This window comes from Halyomorpha halys, unplaced genomic scaffold (genome assembly GCF_000696795.3).
Source record: "Halyomorpha halys isolate HHAL.00 unplaced genomic scaffold, Hhal_1.1 Scaffold40.1, whole genome shotgun sequence".
NCBI lineage: Eukaryota > Metazoa > Arthropoda > Insecta > Hemiptera > Pentatomidae > Halyomorpha > Halyomorpha halys.
The window spans coordinates 579738-604108 of NW_027106400.1; the positions used below are offsets into that span (position 1 = coordinate 579738).

At 31.0% G+C, this 24371-nt stretch overlaps 1 protein-coding gene across 7 annotated transcripts in view; it reads right to left on the bottom strand.

Annotated features, from left to right (window-relative positions):
• Positions 1 to 24371, bottom strand: part of spen (split ends) — a 415150-nt gene that overhangs the window by 227327 nt on the left and 163452 nt on the right. For all 7 annotated transcript variants that reach the window (XM_024364281.2, XM_024364280.2, XM_024364279.2 and 4 more), the window contains exon 2: positions 13827 to 14024. In XM_024364281.2, the coding sequence (XP_024220049.1) occupies positions 13827 to 14024 (198 nt within the window). The remainder of the gene's footprint in view (positions 1 to 13826; positions 14025 to 24371) is intronic.

The following is a 24371-nucleotide window of genomic DNA, read 5'->3' on the forward strand; positions in this document are numbered from 1 at the left end:
AATAATCCCTGATAATCCTCCGAGGCGTCTGAAAAGAAGATGGCCACGGGACCTTCTAATTTAAATTAATGTTTGAAGTACCACCAATGGGTGGTTCCTACCCAAGAATTTCAAGTGTATATGAAACATACAACATATTTACCTATTGTATTATTTTGCACATTACATTAAACAAATAAAAAAAACTATACATACATTTTTAATAATAATGAGAAAATAGCTGACCTTAGATAATATGTATGAGGAGAAACTTTTGTTTCTTTATTCTAGTATTATACTTACATATTTCATTATTTACATAAATTTTCCTTTCCATAATTTTAATTTTTTAATTAATATTGAAATTAATACATTCATATTTATTTGCACTATATAATTTTTTTTAAAAAATTATTTCCTTTATTATGTTATTCTACTTACATATTTAATTAAACGTTTTATTTTCCACTTCTTTCATAAGTTTATTTTTATTAATTTTCATTCTGTATAATTATTTTCTTGTATCATTCTGTTTATATTTTTATTATTATTTTTTGTATTCATTAGTTGTTATCTTGTTCTTCGATCTAAGCCCTGATGAAGGTTTAGAAACTCTGGCCGAAACGTTGGCACTATTAAATACGTTCTCTCAACATTGTGTTTTTTATTGACCGTACTCCCAACCATCTTCTCCTCATATACATTTTTAACAAACAATATTATTGCTAATAAAATCTTATACCTTAAATATAACTTTATACCTCACATCCAATAATTTAAAAACATTTTGCCGGTTATTCAGCTCAGGTCATTAATGTCAGTGAAATCACACTATGAAACAATAAAACAATACGGAATTATAATAATTTATTAATTAGCTTGACTTAGCTTATTTCTAATAACCTGTTATCTTTCTTATCAACAATATTTTTATCTTCCTTACACTCAGGTCAGGCATATAATTAATTTTAAACTGTGTTTTGGTCCAAATTATTATTTCTTTTATTATTATAACTCATATCAATGTTAATTATATATAGTAACATAAAATTTGTCCATATTTTTTCATAAATTAATTTTGCTTAAAATCTCTTCAAATTTCTTGTATGTTTTAAAATTCACTCAATAATTAATTATTAAATAAATCAAAAATTGTATCCTTATTAGTCTCAACACTTTTTTTTCATCAGTCCAACGTTTCGGCTATTTCGGCCATCCTCAATTATAAATTCTAAAATTTAAAATTTGTTTTGCAGGCTATTCTATCAATAATTAATGTTTTCTCATATGTAAATAGAAGTATTTTTCTTTTGAACGTATTATTTTCTTTATGTAAAATTATGGAGATATCAAAGTCGAATTTGTAGTGCTTTTTAGCTGCATGCTGCACTAGTGCTGTTTTATTGGGATCCTTCTCCTTGTTTCATTAGTTTTCTGGTGAACATTCAGCGTGTCAGGATTTAAACCGGGTTCGTTCCTTGTAAGGAAAAAAAAAAATCATCGGAGATTCAGTCAGAATAAATAACAGCCTGAGGAATCCATGCAAATAAATATACTAATTAAACCCTCTGCTCTTATCAGGCATCAAGTTCAATTACACGAGATATAAACAAACAAATTGCTATAATCAAAGAACTGAAGGCGGATGCAGCCCCAAGTACACTCGACAAAAGCATTCCAGATAAACAGCTAACAACTATGTAATTACGGTAGGCTGAATTGATGTAGGGAATATTTACAGGATGTTGAGGGGGTTATAGGATGTTCTGTCAGAAGATAAGGAGTCTTCGAAGATCAACGGTGTATCATTTGAAATGAGTACGCCAAATATTACAACAGAGGATAAAGGTAAACTTGGCATCCTGTATTTTCGAATAATGTACCAATTACAACGATTGCTGTAAAAATTATAAGTATATAAATATTATTTACATTCGGTGATATTTGTACATTATATTGTTTATACGTCTATTACGTAACCTAACTTGTTTCACGATTTTCCCTAAATATTAATGCTGGTACAAGTTGGACTTGAATGTACCCACTAAGAATGGTTTTTCGGTACAAATAAAAGGACGCTGCAGTTGCGTTCACACGTTTGTATTCAATTAGCATTGTTATAGAACTGCCAAAGATAAATATGTTTGTGCACTGTATGTTCTCATTAATTTTTTTTTCCCCCGGCCAAGACTCCCATTGGAGTCCTATACTGCCTAACCATGGTTGGGAAGTTCTTCATTTTGTGGTACCGCCACTCAATGAAAAAAGTCAACGTCCCAGGCCGGATTCGAACCGGCACCACCAATAGACATCAAATTGGTAAGACTGTGTCTTAACCACTGAGCTATGGGTGGCCCTTCTCATTAATTAAAGAGTTTTTAATATAGTTGTTTAAGATAGTTGACCGTAGATTAATGATTGGAGAAGTTTGTCGGGGGGTGCGGTCAGCAAAGAACAACATAAATAAACAAAACCACATTTATTTATTTTATGCCGACGTTTCGACCTGAGTTTCAGGTCTTCATCAGGGCTATAGAACAAAAGAGATAACAACATTTAGAGTAACATACAATTGAAAAGGAATAGTATACAAACAAATTTAGAATTATACAAAATATTGAATTGAATCGTAAATGATAAAAAATTGATAAGTGATAATTTAATAGATGGCATAAAATAAATAAATATGGTTTTGTTCATTTATGTTGTTCTTTGCTGACCGCACACCCCAACAAACTTCTCCAATAATATACAAATTATTATTTATCACGAAAATGTATTCTTGTGTATACATAACTATTATGTAAAATTGTAAAAAAATACCGATTTACACTCATAATAAATTTGCACTAGCGGTCAGTAAATTTTAAATTCTGAGATTGTTTTGAGTGACATCCTCGATTCCGACATACATTTATTTCATTAATTATAAATTAAAAAATTACAATTTAAATAAAAAATGAAACGAATTATAATAAAATAAGAAATGTAATATAATAAACAAATTATATTTAAATATCAATGTATATAAAGACAAAGACAGAGTATAGGAGAAAGATAAGGGGGGAAGACCGAAGAGCAGAGGGCCCAAGATGGCGACCAGGTCGATATACCGACCCCTCAGCACGTTAGCCAACCCTACAATAATTATTTACCCCTTCCCTTACTGTCTTAGGAGACCAAGTCCACGAATCCAAGCTCTGCTGGTGTTAATATGCTAAGCTGATACGCAGTAATGACGGCTACTCATTTGAAATTAAAGGTAAAAAATAGCAAAAAAAAATGCCAATTTAAGCATCATCAGGGCTAAAAAAGATAAAATCACATAATGCAGCACATCTCACAACACCCGAAATCACTCTAAACGCACAAAAGGTATTGCAACATATCTATCAATAACATATAGTACAAGAGCCCAAGAGGAGAAAAAAGGCAGTTACCTCACCCCAATATTTGATTACTTTAATGAAAACGTCATTAAAAGAAGAGTAAATATGCTAAAATATGAGCCCTAATAGAGTTATTTACGTTAAATAGTTCTCGAGATATAGCATTTTAAAAAGCAACATTTAATAAAAATGTTGTATGGTACGTACTGAAAGATCAGTAGTTAGTGAATTTAGTTTGAAAAATCTATATCTCCAAAACCATTTCATGTTCAGATGTCTATTAGCACCCAAATTAGAGCTAGTTTAATAAGCTATAAAGTAGTTTATGATGTTTATCTTCGTATAAGTAATAGTTTTCATGAAATTTGCATATTTCCTTTTTAGTTTATCATGTTAAATGGAGAAATATTTCTTTCTTTTACAACGTTAAAACGATATAGCATATAACATGGTTGAGAGTCTGTTACTACGTCTGTTAAATGAAGAATGACGTCACGTAACAGACCAGCTGAGCTTGTCACCATTTTGTTTGTTGTAGCGTTAGGTTACTTGCTCACAATTTGTGTATTAATATTGTTTTAATGTTTTTAAAAGTAATAAAGCAATACAGAACAACAATAATAATAAGGTGCTGACGGTTGTCAACTAGCTTATCTTGGTTCTCTTCCTCACAAGTTAGAAGATCAACAAGACAAATTATAACTTTCACACAACTTCAACTTTTCACTCAACTAGTAACAAATTGCTTTAATCAAAATTTAAGAGCAAACAATAACATGAAGTTTTGGAAGGAAAGGTTAGGGGTGGTTAGGAGCGGAATAAGAAAATGAAACCTCAACAAATACAAAATTTAAATTAAGTGTTTACCCGTTCCAAAACGGACTATATCCGAAGTGAACTATGCAAATAGTGAAGTCTACATTCACTTTTTCATAACCTGAAAATCAATAATGTATATATATATATATCCTAATATCCACATATGATTACTGGTATATGTATATATTATATTATCTTGTGAACACTATATAACAATAGTAGCAATGAATATAAAAACATAAAGGAATGGTGTTCCATTATTAGTGCATGGACTGCTATGTCGTAGCAGCCAATGAGACTCGGGCAGTGCCGTTATTTTTAATGGAAACTGCTTTCCAGTCTCTAACAGCAACAGTAATTCCCTCTTTGTGGTATGACCGGTTAGGTTCTGCATTATCCTTGAAAATATTTTTTTCTACTCAAATATTACAAAATAAATTATTATTATTCTGCTACAAGCTCTACGGACCCGGGTTCGAATTCGGTTGTGGCAGATAATTATATTCTGTTTCACTGTAACCGTGAGTCAAGCCTGTGGGTTCAGAAACCCTTCGTGACCAAATCATCTTACACAACCGTTGGCCTAGTAACAATGCTTGCTTACCCTTGAAACCTTGTGGGTTGTAGTGGTACGGATTTAATTATTATTATTTTATTAATAATATAATTCCACTTTGATAATATTCACTTATACCTTATGTAGAACAGATTCTCTACCTTGGACAACAAATACAGGTTTAACTAGGAATCCTCATTACAACAGTACCAGACTAGGATTAAACTTCCAATCAACTACTTAAGACTAATCTACGTGATTATAATAAGGCCTATTTAGACTTGAGAGTTGAGTTTTCGAGCTCCACAAAAACCATAGAATTCCTCTCACATCCAATCCTTACAATCCAAAACCCTTCATAATGCCCAGAATCAGATATCAATCCTTCCATTGTTAACTCCCTAACAATTCAAACCCACTTGTTTCAAACCTAGCTCCTTCATCAACATCTGATAAATCTACTAAGTGTCTGAAAAGAAGTTGGCCTCGAGACTTTCTAATGTAGAAATGTTATTGGAGTTCTATCAATGAGTATAGACTGTATGACTGTATCATGCCATAGTTTAACTAAATTTACTTGTTGTATATATTTTTAATACAGTTATCGATATCAATAAATATATTTTTAAAAAAACTTATTAACAAATTATACTACATTTAAAAAAAATAGTGTATAGTTATGATATTGGTAGATACGATTGTATCAAACAATTTTAAATAGAACGCACATTTTTTATTTGATACAATAGAAAATTTTAATTAATAATAAATAAATTCTTAATCCCTTGAGCATCACGAATTACAAATGTTATTCATGTACAAATGTTTAGTAATAAAAATATTGTATAATTTTAATAATTATATTTTGAAAATCAAGTAATATTTAACAGGCATCATATTAATGAAAATTTTACTGTAATTTAAATTTTATATTCTCACTGAAATAATCTTTAAATTATCGAATAATATTAGTTTAAGAAAATATAATTCCAAACCTTTTCACAGCAATAATAGGATGATTAGAAATTTTTGTTCAAAAATAATCCAGCATTGAATAAGAACTCATTTGGTAACTAATTAAAAAAATAAATGGTACAGTGTGCAATTTAAAAAACTTTCACTTACCACCCAAGGGACAGTCACACACAGACAATTTTGCGAGACTAGGTTTTTGGGATTCGAAATTCTTCATGATCATAATAATTCACCTTACTATATATTCCATATGCAGTTAAAAGATGCACAATAAAAAGCTGTTACCTGAACTTCTACGAATGATGTAAATAAAAAAGCTAAATATTTCGAAAAATCGATTGTAATGTACTTACTGATAATGACCAGTGGGCCGAAGTTCTTTGGATTCTTGGAGGAGAATAAATAATTTAATAAATAAAATATTATTTTAATTATGTTACTCTCAAATCAAAAATTGATATATAATATATGAATAAATTTTATCCGTAATTAGTATGAATAAAGGTCAACAGTTACAAATAACTTTGTTACTGATATTAACTAACCAGCTATCCTAACAAATGCCTCCTCCAAGACTCCTATTATCATACGAGCTGAGCCTATGGGGGGGCCTTGTTTTCCAACAGAATCCTAAGCCCCCCCCCTTCCATCAAGATATTCCCTGATTTATGGAACTCCTTAATCCAGAGCCTGGAGAAGGATATCTGCCTCGATTTTTCAGAAGCTTATCCGATCGATCTCATCTCCTCGAGCCAAAGAGCTAATAAATTTATAAAAGAAAAGAACAATAAAAACAATGAATTAATATATAAAAAAAAATTAGTTTTCATATTCATCGCAATATGATATTATCCCAGTAAATTTAATAAAGGCTATAAAGAATCATTCATTCGATTTGAGGCTTATCGAAGTCATCAGAAATTGATAAGAATAAATTCAGTGATGGACAAAAATAACTTATTATTAGAATAAATTAAATAGTATTGATAACCCCAGATAGGGATTAGTTCTATTTAGAAGATGAACAGTTATTGACATCTGTCTGATTTTAATAGTTCGTAATAATGTCAGTGAGATCATGAATGAAGATACGAAGATAGAAGTAAAGAAAACAGAAAATGAGTTATAGGATGACTATATCACATTAATTAAGACATTTTCTGTCGTGACAGTAATGTCGTTCTAACATTTTTTGCTTGTTAGTTGATAGTGCCAGCAAATAACTACAAATGCCTAATGCTACGAACCCAAATTTCGTGTAGATGGAATATTTTATACTTCTCCTTTTTCCTCATTTATTTATTAATAGAACTCATTAATATTTTTTAATTATTTATATTATATAACAGTTAAAACGATAAATGTTTATTTTTTTAAAATAGGCAAAATGTAAGGTATTTTAGAGGAAGATTTTAAAAAAATATCATTTAAGCCCACTAACACTATTTCAGTTAGGATAAGACTTAACACATATAAAAGACCTTTTTATTGTACATCGACATGGAGAGTTTAATCGAATTGTTACATCCATTATGAAGAAAATCGATTTCTTAAATCTTAAATATATAATTTCAGTTACTTAAGGCTTTTTCTTTTTGAGCTAGGGTCTTCACAGACAATTTTGTATTTTTGGAAACAGGGGGATTCACATGTATATCCGTCGAAAATTCGTATTCGAAATTTTACCGGCAATGCTTTGCCTTACAATATATTCTTTATGTTGTTGAATGAAAGTATAAATAAAAAAAAAATCAGGTATTGATTTTGATAGATTACCTTTTAAGAGTAGATGCCTGAAATTTTATACAAAAAGCATCAAAATTTTAGATCTAAAATCATTTTTCGAGAAAGAACACTTTTTTCGAAGTGATGAATTTTAATTTTGGTTACTTTTAGAAAAAAGTAATTACAATTATATACACTGTCGAACCATAACACTAACGTTATAAATAAAATATAAACTAGCATGTCTCCTGTTAATTGTCTATCTTGACAGTTGTTTGAGAAATTAAAGCATCACTGTCATTGTGAATTAAATTTTCACTACCACTGATCAGTGAAGGGTATTCATGACGCTTTGGTTAATGCAAAATGTTTTACCATGGTAAATGTTATAAGTATAGCATTGTGAGCACCCCTATTTAAAGTCATGTTAAATGTTAAATCTATAAGAGCTCCTAGCGGATTTTTTGAGCAACTTGTTTTATAACCTTTCCTTCCAAAACTTTATGTTATTGTTTACTTCTAAATTTTCATTAAAGTAATCCATTACATAATGCCTAAATTGAGTGAACAGTGGAAGTTAGGAAAAAGTGTGGCTACTGAGTGTCTTATTGATCTAACTTATGAGGAACAGAATCAAGATGATCTGATCGTTACATTACTATTATTGTCATCCATTGCTTTATTATTTTTAAAAGCGTGCAAAAAAAAAAAATACTAACGCAATCAAAACACAAACTACAAGCAAGTAACCTAACACAACAAACAAAACGGTGACGAGCTCAGCTGGTCAGTTGCGTGACGTCATTCTCCGTTTAACAGACTCTCAACCATGTTATATCGTTTTAACATGGTAAAAGAAGGAATTATTTCTCCATATAACACGCTTTAACATGTTAAACTAAAGATCATACCCCTACTGTCCCACTATTATGATAATAATACAACCACATATATATCCCCCACATCCACTATAATTCGAATCTAAGAACAATAATATTTATTATAATAAGAACTTAAATATGTTCTTTTGGCATGTAACAAAGCATGAATTTCTTACCTCTAACCGGTTACAGCAACAGGAACCCAATTACGTTAATTGGAGGTCTGTTTTCAAAGTCTGGTCATCTCACGGGAAGAAATGTTTTTGAATAAATTCAAAAAACAAACAAAAACAAGACAGTTATCTAATGTAACTGGTTATCTAAGATAATTAGTTCTGTCAGTTACAACTCTTATCTAGTTTGTTCTTATTTCGTATTTATATGCGAATAATGATAATTATAATTGTATATTTAATTTTTAATTTTTCCTTACTTTGTCACAAATAAAATCATACATAAAGACCTAAATGTTTCCATGTAACCAATCTAGTCCGAACCAGACATCACTCCTTCCATAATAAACTCTCTAACCACTCAAACCCCCTAGTGTCTAATCTTGCATCCATTCCTGACAATCCTCCGAGGCGCCTGAAAAGAAGATGGCCACGAGACCAACTAATGTAAAATGTCATTAGAGTGCTACATTGGTAGCTACCAATGGGTAGTTTCTCTACACGCCTGTAACACTCCAATTTAACTTAGATCAGATTTACTAAATGTATTATAATGTACAGTTGTAAATAGCAATAAATAAATATTTAAACAAAAATTTTTTTAATTTAATAAGTAAATGAAAAAGACAATTTTATATATAATTGTATTATAGACTAGGTGGTTTTATAAGACATACGTTTTAAAATTTTGTAGAATATTAATATAATTTGTGTATTTATTTATTATTATTACTTTTTTAGAGGTAACCAAAATTAAAATTTGAGTCGAAAAAAGTTAAATAGATATAAATTTAATAAAAATAAAAAAAAGATGTCTGGCAAAACCAATATATGCTTTTCGATGTTTACTTTCATTCACCTATATATGGAATATACAGTAAAATAAAGCATTACGATCGTGGAAAATGTTGAATTAAAGTTGAGGTCCCCTGAATCCAAAAAAACTGAGTCTCACAAAATGGTCTGTGTGTATGTTTTTAAACGGCCTAGCCCAAAAGCAAAAAGTACGAAACTAAAATTATATATTAAAGCTGGGTATAAGCCTGGGATGTGACGTCAACATTTTCTCTAAAATCGATCCACTTTATAGTATCGATTTTTACGTTTTTTTCGATTTTCTCCAAAAGTGCTCTACTGACCGATTTTGGTTAAATTCAGTGTATTAATGAGCAATTAAGTGGTCGTTAATATCAGATAGGTTTTATCCTCATTAAAATTGACCAAGAAAGCTTAATTGCGAGATTTAAAAAAAAATTTCCTTTAAAGAACCTTTAGTTTATTTGAAATGAATAAAATATTAATTTTTCATTGTTAGTAATAATATAAAATTCATTTCATTATTCATTCATTCATACACTCATACATACATTCATTCATTCATTTCATTATTAGCAATAATATAAAATGTACAAATACAAAACATAAAGAATTCTTTCACAATCGCATGGCCACTTCCTGATCTTTTGTTAAACTCTTGTATTCTTTTGGCGGGAAAAAACTTATATTTGTTATTTCTATCTCTTGAAACCTTAAACGAATTATTATAGCAAGAAAAAAATAAATAGTTTTTGATTAGAATTTTCGTCTTCCCTGTTCTTCGATTCGACTTCACGAAAATAACTTCTACACTAACCTACAAGAAACCGAGGGACGTAAATAGCTAAGTAAGGGAAGGTAGTGTGATACGGCAGACAATGAAAAGAGGTAATTGCAAATAGTTTAAGGGCAAAATAACACATAATAATAATAAAAATGTTTCTGATACCAGCGAAGAGGTAATTAGTGAGTGGGATTTTGAGTGGGGAAAAATGTCAAACCTAAATTGCATAAATTCATATCTGTCGGTGGTGTAAATGTAAATATAACAAATTGTATTAGACAGAACGTTAACGAACTGTTTTTGAGAAAGGGAATTCTTGAACATTTCGTAACTGAAACTAATCGATTTTGTGAAAATGATCCAAGTTTTGTAGATGTCTAAGGTGCAAAAAACTACACTGCAGAGTTATTGGAGTAAAAATTAGCGGAATATATACTTTAAAAAAAATTACTTGAAATAGATCAACATTTTCCAATGCAACACAGCAGATTTTTATATTTACACCTTCTTAACTGATAAATCCGTATACCAGGCTAAATATCTTCCAGAGGTGTCCGTTATAGAGAAGTTTTACTCATATGGAGATTGAAAAAATATATTTTTATATCTTCAACTATCACTTATCCTTAAACATGCTTAATAACTACCGTAGCCATATAAACAATAAATATTTATCCTAAGACATTATTTACTGCTGAGAAGAATTACTGATGGATTAAAGACAAACATCCTTGTTACAATTAACATTCTCTAGCCTACTGTAGAATAGAACCCAAGCCAGTATAAGAGCAAGCAAGAAGCACTGTTGCCGAATCTCAGCAACCTGACCTCATTGCAGCCCAAGCCCAGCTCTCTCCGATGAAGAAACTTCCCAAAGTAATACCTAAACTAGCCAATCTTATACGGGACTTGATTCGATTATAAACCTCTAAATAATAAAATCAAATCATTATCATGTAGATGATAATTATTGTTCTTGGGTATAATAAGAAAAAAATCAAATTTCTGCAGATATTATTCAAGGTTTAGCTTAATTCAAGTATAATAAATATAGTTCGAAGAAAAGAAAAAATCCAATAACAATGATAATATATAATAAAACTTCTCCATAAAGGACATCCATGGAGAAGGATATTATTTCCGATATATGGAGGTAACCCTTAAAGGGTCATCATATTCATATATCCAGAATGTATATTATATCATTATGTGAAGATGGTCGGGGAGGGAGGGGGGGAGTGCGGTAAGCAAAATAAACAAAAAATTATTATATTTTATATGTATTATATACGTCGAAATGAATAAATATTTTTTTGTTTATCTGTTGACCACACTTTCCGACCATTTCCACACATTAATCTACGGTAAATCATCAATAGCTCATTATTATATCATTATATTCCTAATATCATATGATTTCTTTTTTCGTTCTTAGCCCTGATGAAGACTATAAATTCTTGCCGAAACGCTGGCACTAATAAATAAGTTTTTCTTATTTGTGTTCTTCACTGACCAGACCGCAACCATCTCCTTTTCGTTATATTCAACTATTATATTTATATATCATGAATGTATATGTATATCAATAATAGCCTAGAGAGAGAGAGAGAGAGAGAAATACTTCATTTATTTATCTATGCTGCCTAAATACATTAGGTTGCTATCTCACACAGCATACTTATCAATCCGTAATCGGACATATATACATTACACATACATGGTATAATCAGAAAAAAAAAAAAAATAAAGATACAATAATAGGATGATATAACAACGAAGGTCTAGGATATTGGCTGAGAATAATGAACGATGCAAGATTAATACAATAACTTAGGATAATAATAATAGATGTAATTTCTGCATTACCGGGTCGCTTTATTTGGAGGGAAAGCTTGGAGGACTAGAGACTTTCCAAAATATGGACGTAAGCAGAGATAAATATTCAGACCATCTTTTCGCGAAGAAGGTGAAATCGTCCTCATTTCGACTCCTACGCCACAGCCGAGTATTGTAAGTTACAACTTATTATAAGCCAGCTTTATACAGCTCACTACGTCTAACAGATTACTAAAATACACTACATTAAACACTAATACGTAGATACTTAACAGATCAAAAAAATAATAAATTACTAACAAAAAAAAAGTCCACAAGTAATAAAGTGTTTGTGACTATAAAGGGACAATCTACCGCAATAGATCACTGTCAGAAGGTTTTTGACACATTCTGTCATCACAACATTTAAAGTAGTGACAGAATTTGTAATTGTAATTTTGTAACTTTCTCACTTCGTAATCTACTAACTTTGTAAATCCAGTGTAAATGGCCCTAGTGGTCGAAACACTCAAATAAATAAAAGTAAGGTGTCACTACTTTATGACAGTACTGTCAACTAATTGGGCAAGATTACTGACACTACTGCAATAGTGAGCTACAATCACAACTGCCACATGTACACACATTGATAGTGAACTGCCTCAACAAAATTTAATAGCGATTCGATAGAAAAAACTTTTTTTTTTCATATATTGCAGTTTGATTATTTCTGAACACGAAATTTATTTTGTTCAATATCAATAAATCAATGAACCTTATAAACAGTATTGGAGATAGAGTAGTAACTATTAAGCTAGTAATTGCCACCGTAAAGTGCACTGCCATACTGATCTACTGTCACACTTCTGTTAAAATAATATCACTTCGTGACAGTCACAATGAAAATAAGCTAGACCGCAATATAGTATCATATCACACATTTATCTCATTTGAGAGTTTCATTTAACCTTCTGATAAAAAAGAGAACATATAATTTTTTTTTTTATTGAGAGAGCAATATATAAATAAAAATAATCACATATCATTATGAACTATTAAGGTACAAATAAAATACAAAAATAAATAGTAAAATATAAAAGTAAAATGGTCCAGGTGCAATAAACTAAAATATTAAATAAACTATTTATTATGATTGGGTTTCATCAGATCTTAAGAGATACTAACGACTAAAATAATGTAACAAAGTAAGAGAATAAGAAAACATGAAATAAAAATAAATAAAAGCATGACTAAAAACGATTTAAAAAATGTGAAAATTGTTTTTAGCTATACCTAATTTTACTTATATTTCACGTTATTTATTTTATTATTTGTCATAATATTTCAGTTATTAGTATCCCTACTAGTCCTGAGGAAGCACTGAAATGTGGGGCGAAACGTTGGCTCACGATAAATAGTTTATTTACTATTTGAGTTATTTTGACTACACACTATCAATCAACGATTTTACAAAAAAATAAATTGTATTATTAATAGTAAATAATAAATAAAAAATATATATAACTCCAGTAAGACATTAATTCATACGTTACTAATCTGTTATTTTCCCTTTTAAAACGGTTATGTGAAATAAACAAGAGTATAAATGGTGCCTAAGGTCACGTTTTGAACTTTGAACTCTAAGGTTATTCAAATTCCTCTTGTTTTATGTTTTGAGTTTAAATTTTTTTTATTTAGTTATCTTTTTTTCCTTGTGCAACTCCTGGTAAGTACGGATTCTGCAAGTTCACACACTAGACCATAGATCCCACGCAAAACGTGTCTCTTCCATGCTAGAAACATTCTTGTTCCTTACAACTACATTTTAGTAACTACTTACAAACTTACTAGTACATAAGTACATAGTTTAGTTGTAATCAAATTCTACTAAATATAAATAAAAAATGTACTCACAAATGAAACCTGGAGTAGTTGGGGGCAGGGATGGCGGCCGGCTCGTGGTACTCGGTGCTGAGGACTCTCTCGTCCAGCTTCTGCTCCGAGTGGTGCGCCTTCGCCGCCGACTTGATGTCCATGAACGACACCGTCGCGCACACTTCGTCCTTGTCACCCCGGCCACCGAGAAGTTTGACGCTCTGCACTCTCCCATATCTGCAAAAGCAAAACAATAAATTAATATAAATAGTAATTTATAATATAACTATATATAAATAGTAGTATATAACCTATAAAAAAAATTACTTATACATAAAAACAGCGAGGTGCCATAACACAAAAGTGAAGCCAAAGAGTGGGGGGTTGGCCACGCCCACGGTTTAAGATTACGTAAATATGGATTTCCCGCATTAATATATTCATCTATCAAACCATTCATTTGATAGCAAATGTGAACTGAATTGAAATCGTAGCTAGTATTATTTCTAATCATTTGGTTCATTAGCAATCAAAATCCACTTATTCATTTTCAAGAAATTCTATTCTATTCAAACTGACTTTATTGTGAATAGTAAGAATCCTAAAATATATTTACTATTCTGAAATATAGGACTGGATATTTTAATTTAAGGAATTCAAAGGACTAAATCTTCATTAAATTATTAAATATTTTAATTAATGTTTTCACAAGACCGTAAATATAAAATTAACTTCTCACTTCAGCCCTAACATGAGTTTTGAGCCCTACAAGCCAGCCTTTGACTTCACTTGGATTGACAGCTTACTCTCTCCATCTATATTCCTTCCTCCTAGCATATATTTTTAAACTACTACAAAGTATCTAACTAAAATTTAAATTTGGATTTTTTAAGTATTGAGTAGTGAAGAGTTTGTTTTAGATTTTAGGTTTTGTATAAACAACAGTAGAATAACCACCTTTAATTATTTTTAGTTTTATCTTTTTCTTTTCAAGTGTTTACAGTGGGGGTATTCACGATATTGTGTTAAATGTAAAAAGCTTTACCATGTTAAATATTATAAGTATAGCATTGTGAGCAGCCCTATTTAAAGCCATGTTAAATGGTAAATGCGTGAGAGCTCCTAGCGGATTTTTTGATCAACTTGTTTTATAACCTATAACCATTCCTTCCAAAACGTCATTGTTATTGCTGACTTCTAGGTTTTGATTACAGTTATTTATTACAACTTGCCTAAGGTAAGTGAAAAGTAGAAGTGTGAAAGTTTGGCTACTGATTGTCTTGTTTGAAAACGTTCAAAACAATACCAAGACAATCAAATCACAAACTACGAGCAAGAAACCTAACACAACAAATAAAATGGCGTAGAGCTCAGCTGGTCTTTTGTGTGACGTCATTCTCCATTTACCAGACCTAGTAACAGACAACCATGTTATATGTTATTTCGTTTTAACACGGTAAAAGAAGGAAATATTTCTCCATTTAACATTACTTTTTCCATTTACCACACAACGCTTTAACATGTTAAAACTAAATATCATGAATACCCTTAGTAGTTGTATGTTATAGCGCAATTATAGAATAATTGCATCACTGAGTGATTGAATATTAATTATCGCAAATTATTATCGATACATTTCAAGTATTCAGGTAAAGTACGCTCTGGCACGTAGTGACAGTAATACGATGACAGAAAACTATCATGGACGAAGGCCTCAATTGGTAACGCGAGAGTGTCAAAAGCAATCATGTCCTGATTTTTTTCTTCAGGAAGATTTTCATACGGAAAGATTCTTACTCGTTAGTAAAAAATGAATTTGGAGTGATCTTTAGGCCTTGAAATTGTCTTTATTTCAAGTATTCCACTTCATCATTCCATATTGAGTGACAAAAGTAGCTAGTTATAAATGGTTAGTTTTCATTAGTAGCATTAAACTACTATCTTGGTTGAATTTTAGAAATTCCTCAAGGTAGTATCCTTGGTCCCATCCTCTACACCGTCTATACAGCTGCATTCCAACCAATCCTAACACTATCCTCACCATGTATGCTGATGACACATGTGTGCTCGCTGTTAATAATAACCCATTAATTGTATCCCAAAATCTCCAATCCCATATCACAGCCCTCGAAGAATGGTGTAATTGTAGGATCAAGATAAATTCCAACAAATCACCTTTACCCTTCGTTGTAAACCTACTGACTGCCCTACAGTTTCATTTAATGATGTTACTCTTACCCCTGTCAAACAGATCCGCTAACTTGGACTACATTTGGACAAACGATTAACCTGGAATTCTCACACAAGACTGAAAAGACAGGAAACTGTACGTCGATTTCGACTATTACAGCACTTACAAGACAAACGGTCTAAACTTCCAACACATTACAAAAGACTGATCTACATGACTGTAATAAGGCCAATCTGGACATATGGAGTTGAGCTTTGGGGCTCCACTAAAACTTCGAATTCCTCCCGTATTCAATCCTTACAATCCAAAATCCTCAATGCTCCTTACTTTGTCACAAATAAAATCATACATAAAGACCTTAATGTTCTCTATGTAACCGATTTAGCCCAAACCAGATATCACTCCTTCCATTATAAACTCTTTAACCACTCAAACCCCCTAGTTTCTAACCTTGCATCCTCTTCTATTTTTGACAACCCTCCGAGGCGCCTGAAATGAAGTTGGCCACGAGACCAGCTAATGTAAAATGTCATTACAGTGCTACCAATGGGTAGTTTCTCTGCACGCCTGTAACATTTCAATTTAACTTAGATCAGATTTACCATTTTAGAAATATCTAATTTTTGAAAGGTTATCAGGCAGACCTTGAGTTCTGTGTTATTTCAGCATTGTTAAGATTGATAAGCAAAACAATAAAACATACAAATTTAAACTGGTCTTCGAAAACTGTCAAATCAATTTTCTCTTATCGTTTCCAATATTTGTAGCAAATCTTCGACTCGAGATATCGAACCAATTATCGTTGAGATTTATACATCAGATAGCTGCGATATTTATTTACTTTTTTTTTTTTTTAATTTTATTACTAGGCGATAGTGGAATTCCTGTGTATTTGGTCGGCTTCCATATTTGGATTGACTAAGGGAGATTTTTTCTTTTTTTGGACCGCTGATGGCTAAAAGACAGGCAGCTTTCTTCCGTAGCTTAGTCATTGTGGCGTAACAGGGAAAGTACTCGGTTAGACAGAGTCGCACTAATTGGACTTTACAACCAGCCAGCAATTAGAGAAAAAACGGCCATTAAAAACAAAGCCTTAAGTTTCTCAAATGGCGGTAAATAACTAACAGTAAGCATTTCGTCGATTCAGGCATCATCAGGGCAGAAAAAGACGAGATAAAATAATACAGACACCTCAAACCAACAGCAAGAAAAGACCCAACATATACAGACGGGACATGAAGTAATCTTAACACATAATTGAAGTATTTAATGGGATAACGATTTTGTTTTTTTAATCTTACAGTTAGAACATACATATGCATTTTTTCTCTTATTTATTAATTAGATAGTTTAATGATTATTTTGACTAATTAGAAACAGTTCTATCTCCTATTTTTAATAAAAGATATATAACATATATTGGGATGTTTGGGTTCGAATCCCACCTGGGTTAGTCAATATATATTTTCAAGCTGGTCCCATGAAATTAATCTTGATATTCCTACTTTGGGCTGTATAGGTCTTATGTGCGAGACCAATAACTGGTACAATAAATGGTTTTATTGTTTGTTAATAATGATTATTCTGTACTTAATCATAATGACGAATAAAACTCTTTTAAGGTTTGTAGTCATTTCATTTCCAATTTATTTAACCTCCATTATGTATCTTTATATGTAAAAATAGACATGAGATAAAGAAAAAGTTATTCAACCGCCACAGACTCGAACCCAGATCCTAAAGACAAGGAACACCGATTCGTTGCTGCTACACTAAACCCATTACGTGAAATCGTTTGCTACAGAACTGAATTTAAAGAGTAAATTGCATCTTCAATTGCAAATATCTATAAAATTATTGATTAGTGGCCCCTATAACCATATATCTTCATCAAGAGACAAACTAAATCTACCAACCTACACAATTTGAACTAAATCTGTGACCCCAACACCTTGCATTCTCCTTCTAACGGTGAATAAATTTTAGCACATGATCTACAAGTTAATGTTTATTGATTTTATTAATAACGTTCCAACTTTATTCCCTAATCAAACATATCTCAGAAATATTGAAAAAAAAAAGTATGAACCAGCAAAATAGGACAATGTTGCTTTGCCAAAACCTAATTTAACCTAAGAATTTGGTTTTTATACAGATAAAAAAAAATATGAACATTGTATAGCACGGATGTTAAGCTACAAAAAAATAAAATAATCTAATTATCTGAATGATAGTAAATTTTAAAAAAAATTATATCAGACTAACTTTTGACATGAACCCTTCAATTATAAGAAAGAAAACCAACGCTACATCCCAACAAAATTGATGGTTGTTTAGAGATTTTTTTTTTTAATTTGACATTTCAGCTCTGTTAGCCTATTCCAATCAGAATATATATTTTTTTCTTCGTAACCTCCTTTATTATTATATTCGTTTAATACATAAATATATATTACTGAGAAATGATTATATGTAAAATATTGCATTGTCCCAGCCTTTCGGAGAAAATCGGAAAAATATTAAAAATCGATTTTATAAAGCTGCACTTCAGGTCAGTCGATTTTATCGAAAAAGTTGCCCTCTGAATTATGAAATCAATGATTAAGGTTGTCTACTTGAAAACAGCCTAAGGGCCGAAACGTTGAAGGTTTTTAAAATAAAAATTCGAGAGGAAAAGTGGTTCATTGAAGTTAGTGCTAATAATGTGTATTCACACTAACACATATACACACAGCCCATTTTGCAAAACTTAGCTTGACTCAGAGGACCTCAAAGCATCTTTTCCCATTAAAAACTAAAATTCGAAATTTTACAGCAATACTTTTCCTTATTATATATTCCATATATAGGCAAGCGGAAGTAAGATAATGTATGCGGCCGTTGCCTTCGTAGTTTCGTCGAATTAGAGTAAGTTCAGGGAAAGAAATTTATTAATATGACTTATTGATTTATTTGGACCAGATATTAAAATAATTGCATGACTGGAATCGACATTGAGAAAACAATCGATACTGGCTTGCGACTTATGAGTCAGGGCTCCCCCTCCATTATTACCTGGTGCCAGGTTCCTTTCTATCCAGACCGTTATGTACTCTATCACGATCTGCGGGGCGTCAGGTTTAAACAATGACTATCTCCGGTGAACGACTTTAATATGGGGAGTGCTAAAATATAAAATCTTCTTCAGAGATTGATCAAAAAGTTTTGATTAACAGTCGCTTCTGGAGGAGAAATGTTTAATCGAAAAAGTATAACCCACTTTTTCGTTTTAGAAGATGAATAATAAAAAAAAAAGTTAGGAACGATGAAGAAAGCTACATAAAGAGAAAGGAATGAATGAAACGGGAAAAAGGAATGGAAGAAGGGAAGAGAGATCCTTGAGCAATAAAAACCGAGAGAATTTATTACTTGAAGGTTTTGTATAGCAGGAGGAAGAGGAGCACAAGCTAGAAGGGGCTCCAACAAAGCTCGACTAACACAAAAACGAGAAAGGAGGGGGGGGTATTTTTTTAAACATTACCCCCACCACCGAGTTTGCGCAAGGACACCGGCGGCCATCGCTGTAAAACCCCCTCCAGTTCCTGCGCAATGCGCAACTCCTCTCAGTGTGAGGGAACCAGCCACTTCGGGCAGACGTGGGTAGCCCCACCCATTTCTTTTCTGTTCAATATCTCTCTTGTTTATTCAATATATTATGTACTAACTATGTGGTGTGTTTATCGATCTGCTTACCCTTGTATATAACAAAAACAAAACAAATTCCAATCAATTTTTCTAGAAGAGGAGAATTCCCCTAAAAGGAGTGATTCGGAGTCGAAACGAACGCTTTGAAGGACCTGTACCTAGAGAAGTGGAATGAGGATATAATATAGTTTATTGAAGCACGTAAGTATGAGAACGAAACGTTATTAACGTAAGTACCAATGGTTCTGGAGGAAGAGCCGTGTGTTGTGTGGCATTTAGTGCACAGAAGACCACTTGCATAATGACGTTCTTTTTACGTAACCCTCATGAAAGAGGATATATCGGCGAGGAATGGAGGACTAAATTTAACCAGCGAAGCCAGAACGGGTTGTGAGGGGAAAGGGGAGCGGAGGGGGGGGGAAGCAGTGTTGCCAACCCTTCCCGCCAGCTTTCACAATGATTGCTGGTACAGTCTGGTCAGAAAACGCGGAAGGCCCCCGCCAGGTGAGCACGATAATGGCCCCCCTCCACGACAGCGGTACAGTCTCGTCTTCACAAAGTCCGCTTCTTTATATGACGTTCTCTCTACAGTGACTCAGGCTTATAACTGCTACAAACGGATTGTTCAAAATTAAATAAGTCAAATTCCAATTTGAATTTTTATGACTAATACACCGTTCCCCTTCAACTAAAAAACTTAAAAATTGTTGAGTGAGACCTGAAAACACCTCTGGATATCTTGACGTAATTTAGTTAGAGTATTAGTAAGCAGTATAGGCTGGTTTACACTTGTTAAGCAGATAACTAAATTTTAATTTGAGCTTAAGCTAGTAAATTGCTAATGTGTGTTCATAGATTTTTAGTTTATTCAAAATGTACAATAAATTTACAACGCAAGGAAATCCTAAATCGCAGTTTCTAAACGTATAAAAATTAGAAAACAAATCCCTAACGACTGTGGGTGAGAAATTAGATGACCAGAAATATCAAAATGGCGCTAGTGCAACTTCACGAGCTAGTAAAAGAAGATACACAAGAATATTCTAATACATGTGCAAAAATGAAACTGAAATTACATATATTAAAAAAAAAAATACACAAACTCTCATTCATTAAACTAAATTGAGTCTGTCTTATGTAATAAGCATCGCTCATTATATATATAAAATTCTAATCTACTTCCAAGTTCTTACTAAATTTTCTGTTTATTTAGTCGTTTAAAGTTTAGTTATCTGCTAAACAACTCGATACCTGTAAACTAGAGTGATGGATAACTCTCATTATTCGTGTTATTCCAAAACCAAAATGTTCAAAAACTAAAATTATACTAAATTAAATCTTTTCGTTAGAAAATTTTAAGTTGACTATATATTCACGTATAGGAAGTTCGAGTGGCGGTCAAAAAGGGTGCAAAAAATAACAGCAAAAACTATTTCTTAGTTAACGAAGTTTTATCTCACATTGCAGGATTAAATCCATAAAATATAGAAATCAATTTTTCTATATCCTTCTTTAACTTAATCTTTCCAAATGGCCCACTAACTCTTTAACTTAAGTTATTAATAAATACATTTTTCCAACATTCTTTTCGGATAGATTAATTATATCAAGTTCTAGATTTACAAACTGTTATCTGATCTTAGCTTTATATTGAAAATATTATATTAAAACATCCGTGTTTCATTCTCAAAAATTGGAATTGTGATTTACGAAATATACTATATCTCAAATATATACCCCAGCAAACTGAAATAAAGCAAATCACACAATCTAATTTTAATTTTCTTCCTGCTTTATTTGCCATACAAAAGAGTTTCTTTTAAGAATGCCAAAACATTCTGATATTACCAATTAATTTAATGTAACAAATCTTGTTATTTTAGTCATAAAATTTCGGGGTTTTAATTGAATAACTATTCGTAAAATTTTAATTTAAAAAAAAAATTTGACATTATTAATTCTAGAATAACCACGTCGATTTCAAAATGTTCCACGGCGTATAAAACAATAAATTTCGACCACTTTATAATTTTTGACGAATTTCAGGCCGTTAATACTAGACTAGACTGATGTATTAATATTTTTGGACTTTATAATTATTTATTCAATTTAATCAATAATACCATAAAGTTATTGATACTTGTTCAGATATATAATTATTTTTATAAGAAAACTTGGAACAAAACCTAGAAAGAGTCATTTTATATTAACATGGGTTAAAAGACAACTTTGTAAAATATACACCACGGATTTAGGATTATGTTCAAATAATTAATAATAAACTAACATAATATATATAAAAAAAACAAAAGCTCGAAATATAAATAACAGTTACGTGGCGTAAAAGGAGATTCTTTCCGATAGATCTGGCAACACTGCACAACATCCATTAACTGGCGTAATAATAGAAACGGCATTTACTCAACATTCATTACTGCCTCGAAACTAGAAAACCATTTTATACAATCCAATAATTTATTATTATTAATAAAATTTATATTTTTTTACAATAAAATAAATAAAAAAGAAAACCTTGCAATTTTCAATTATGATCCTTGACGTATAAAGAGTCGGTGTGTAATTTCATTCGTCATAATCATACGATAAATGTCTACGTAATAAAAATTCAAATAAGATTCAACAATAGTTAAAGATATAAATATGTAAGTACATATACAGAATCTTGAAAAGTCACGTGATTTTTTATTCGTCTTCGTCTGACTAAAATTATTGAAATATGTAATTTTTAATTTATATTGATCGTGTCTTTATCTGTTATAAATCAGATAACGACAATAATCCTCCTTATCGATATAAAATACAGTGTTGCCAGTTTTTATGAAGTATGTTATTTAATAATTTCAACATATTTTTGGACCTTTTGACTTGAGAAGAAACGACTAAAGAATATAAACTAATATTTAGACTATTCAAAGAGAAAATAAGAAAAAGTAAAGAATTTTTTTTTAAACTAATATTCTTCGTAAAGGTTAAAAATTCTAACGGAATACTATCCTATAAGGAATGCTCAACGGCAAAAGAATTTAATGAATGAAATTGAAATATCAAGGATGCCATGCAAACGTGTTTAATCATAATATTCAAAGAATTTAAATGGGTTATAGTTCAAGAATATTTTCTATTTTAAACTATTGAATTCTTTAGAATTTTTTCATTCTTATATACAATTATTTCTGAATTCACTGTACCGAATAGTCAAATATTTTCTATTTTTTAAGGATAAGAATAGAATACATAAAAAAAGAAAGCCACAATTCGTGGGGTTCTTTTTCGGCTATTATTTTGGTATTTGTCAGCAAATGTTTTAATGACTTCTAATGACTTTAGATTTCTGCAAGCAAACGTTATAAGGAAGGTAGTTAATAATATCAAGAGATTCGAAGAGTTAGGAATTTGATATCTGAGAACTTACTAAAAATTTTAATAAAACAATATTCAAGGAAGTTAATATACAAAAATATATCAGACAAACGTTTTTAGATTAGTCAGTTTTCAAAAAATGTAAAGAAACGAACACATTTTAGTAATATTTCTTAGACCCACGGTAAGCAGGAAAATTCAGTCGAAATTCTGAGATTCAAAAAAAGCATATTTGTAATTAATGTTTATTGTTGACCGCAGATTCAATATGAAGTGATGGTTGAAGGGGAGGGGGGCGGTAAATAATGATAAAAAGTAAAACTTTGTGCAGACGTTTCAGCATGAATTTCACAGACCTTCATCAGGTTTAGAAACAAAAAAACGTGATAACTCTATAACATATAAACCAAGTAGACTAAGAAACAGTACAACATAAAATTTAAGTAGATATCAGATGATACTTAAGAATAATAATAATATTTTCTTAACATTGCAATATTATAATTTATCTTCTTGAAAAGATCTATCTGTTTAATTTTTTCTGAAATTCAGACCGAAACGTTTGCACAAATAAACATGTTATAGTTATTTATGTATCCTTACATACTGGAACCCCTCCTTTTCTCCACTACTGACCATCTCCTTTTAAGCATATTTATACTAATATAAAAGGAAATTTTTCTTCAGGTTATCTAAGATTCCTGAGGACTTTAAATGTTTGGTAATATTAACAAAAAATTTACTTAAAAGTTACTTATTATTATTTTCTTTTTTTTCTTTGTTACTTAAAGATTCGAAAGCAATTATCTACTATTTTGTATGACTATTCTAAGCGGACGTCAGAATTATGGACGAATTATAATTAAATTCTTTATTATTATTTAATATAATTAACAGCTCTGAATATATTAGAAAGTTTAAATATGCATATTTTGCAAAAACCCTCGATCATTTAAGATATAAATCGATTATCTTAAGTTATCGTTTTTAAAAAAGAATCATATCACAGTATTCTTAAAAATATGATATGATAATTGAAAATATAGCTTCTTGAGTAGCTTTCCTAATAGTGATAATTTTATCAGATTGCCATTTGATTTCTACTATACTGTTTTAATTATATATGATTATAAATTTATTTAATTAGTAATAAAAATGTATATAACATAAAATAAACGATAAAGGCTGAAATAGACGAATGAAGATCCGAAGAGAGTGCCGCGTTGGCCAGAGTAGATCCGACAACAGCGCACTGACTCAGAGAACATGACCCCACTATTATACATCAGCCTTCCACGTCACTATTGGGTTCCCTAAACACCTTATAT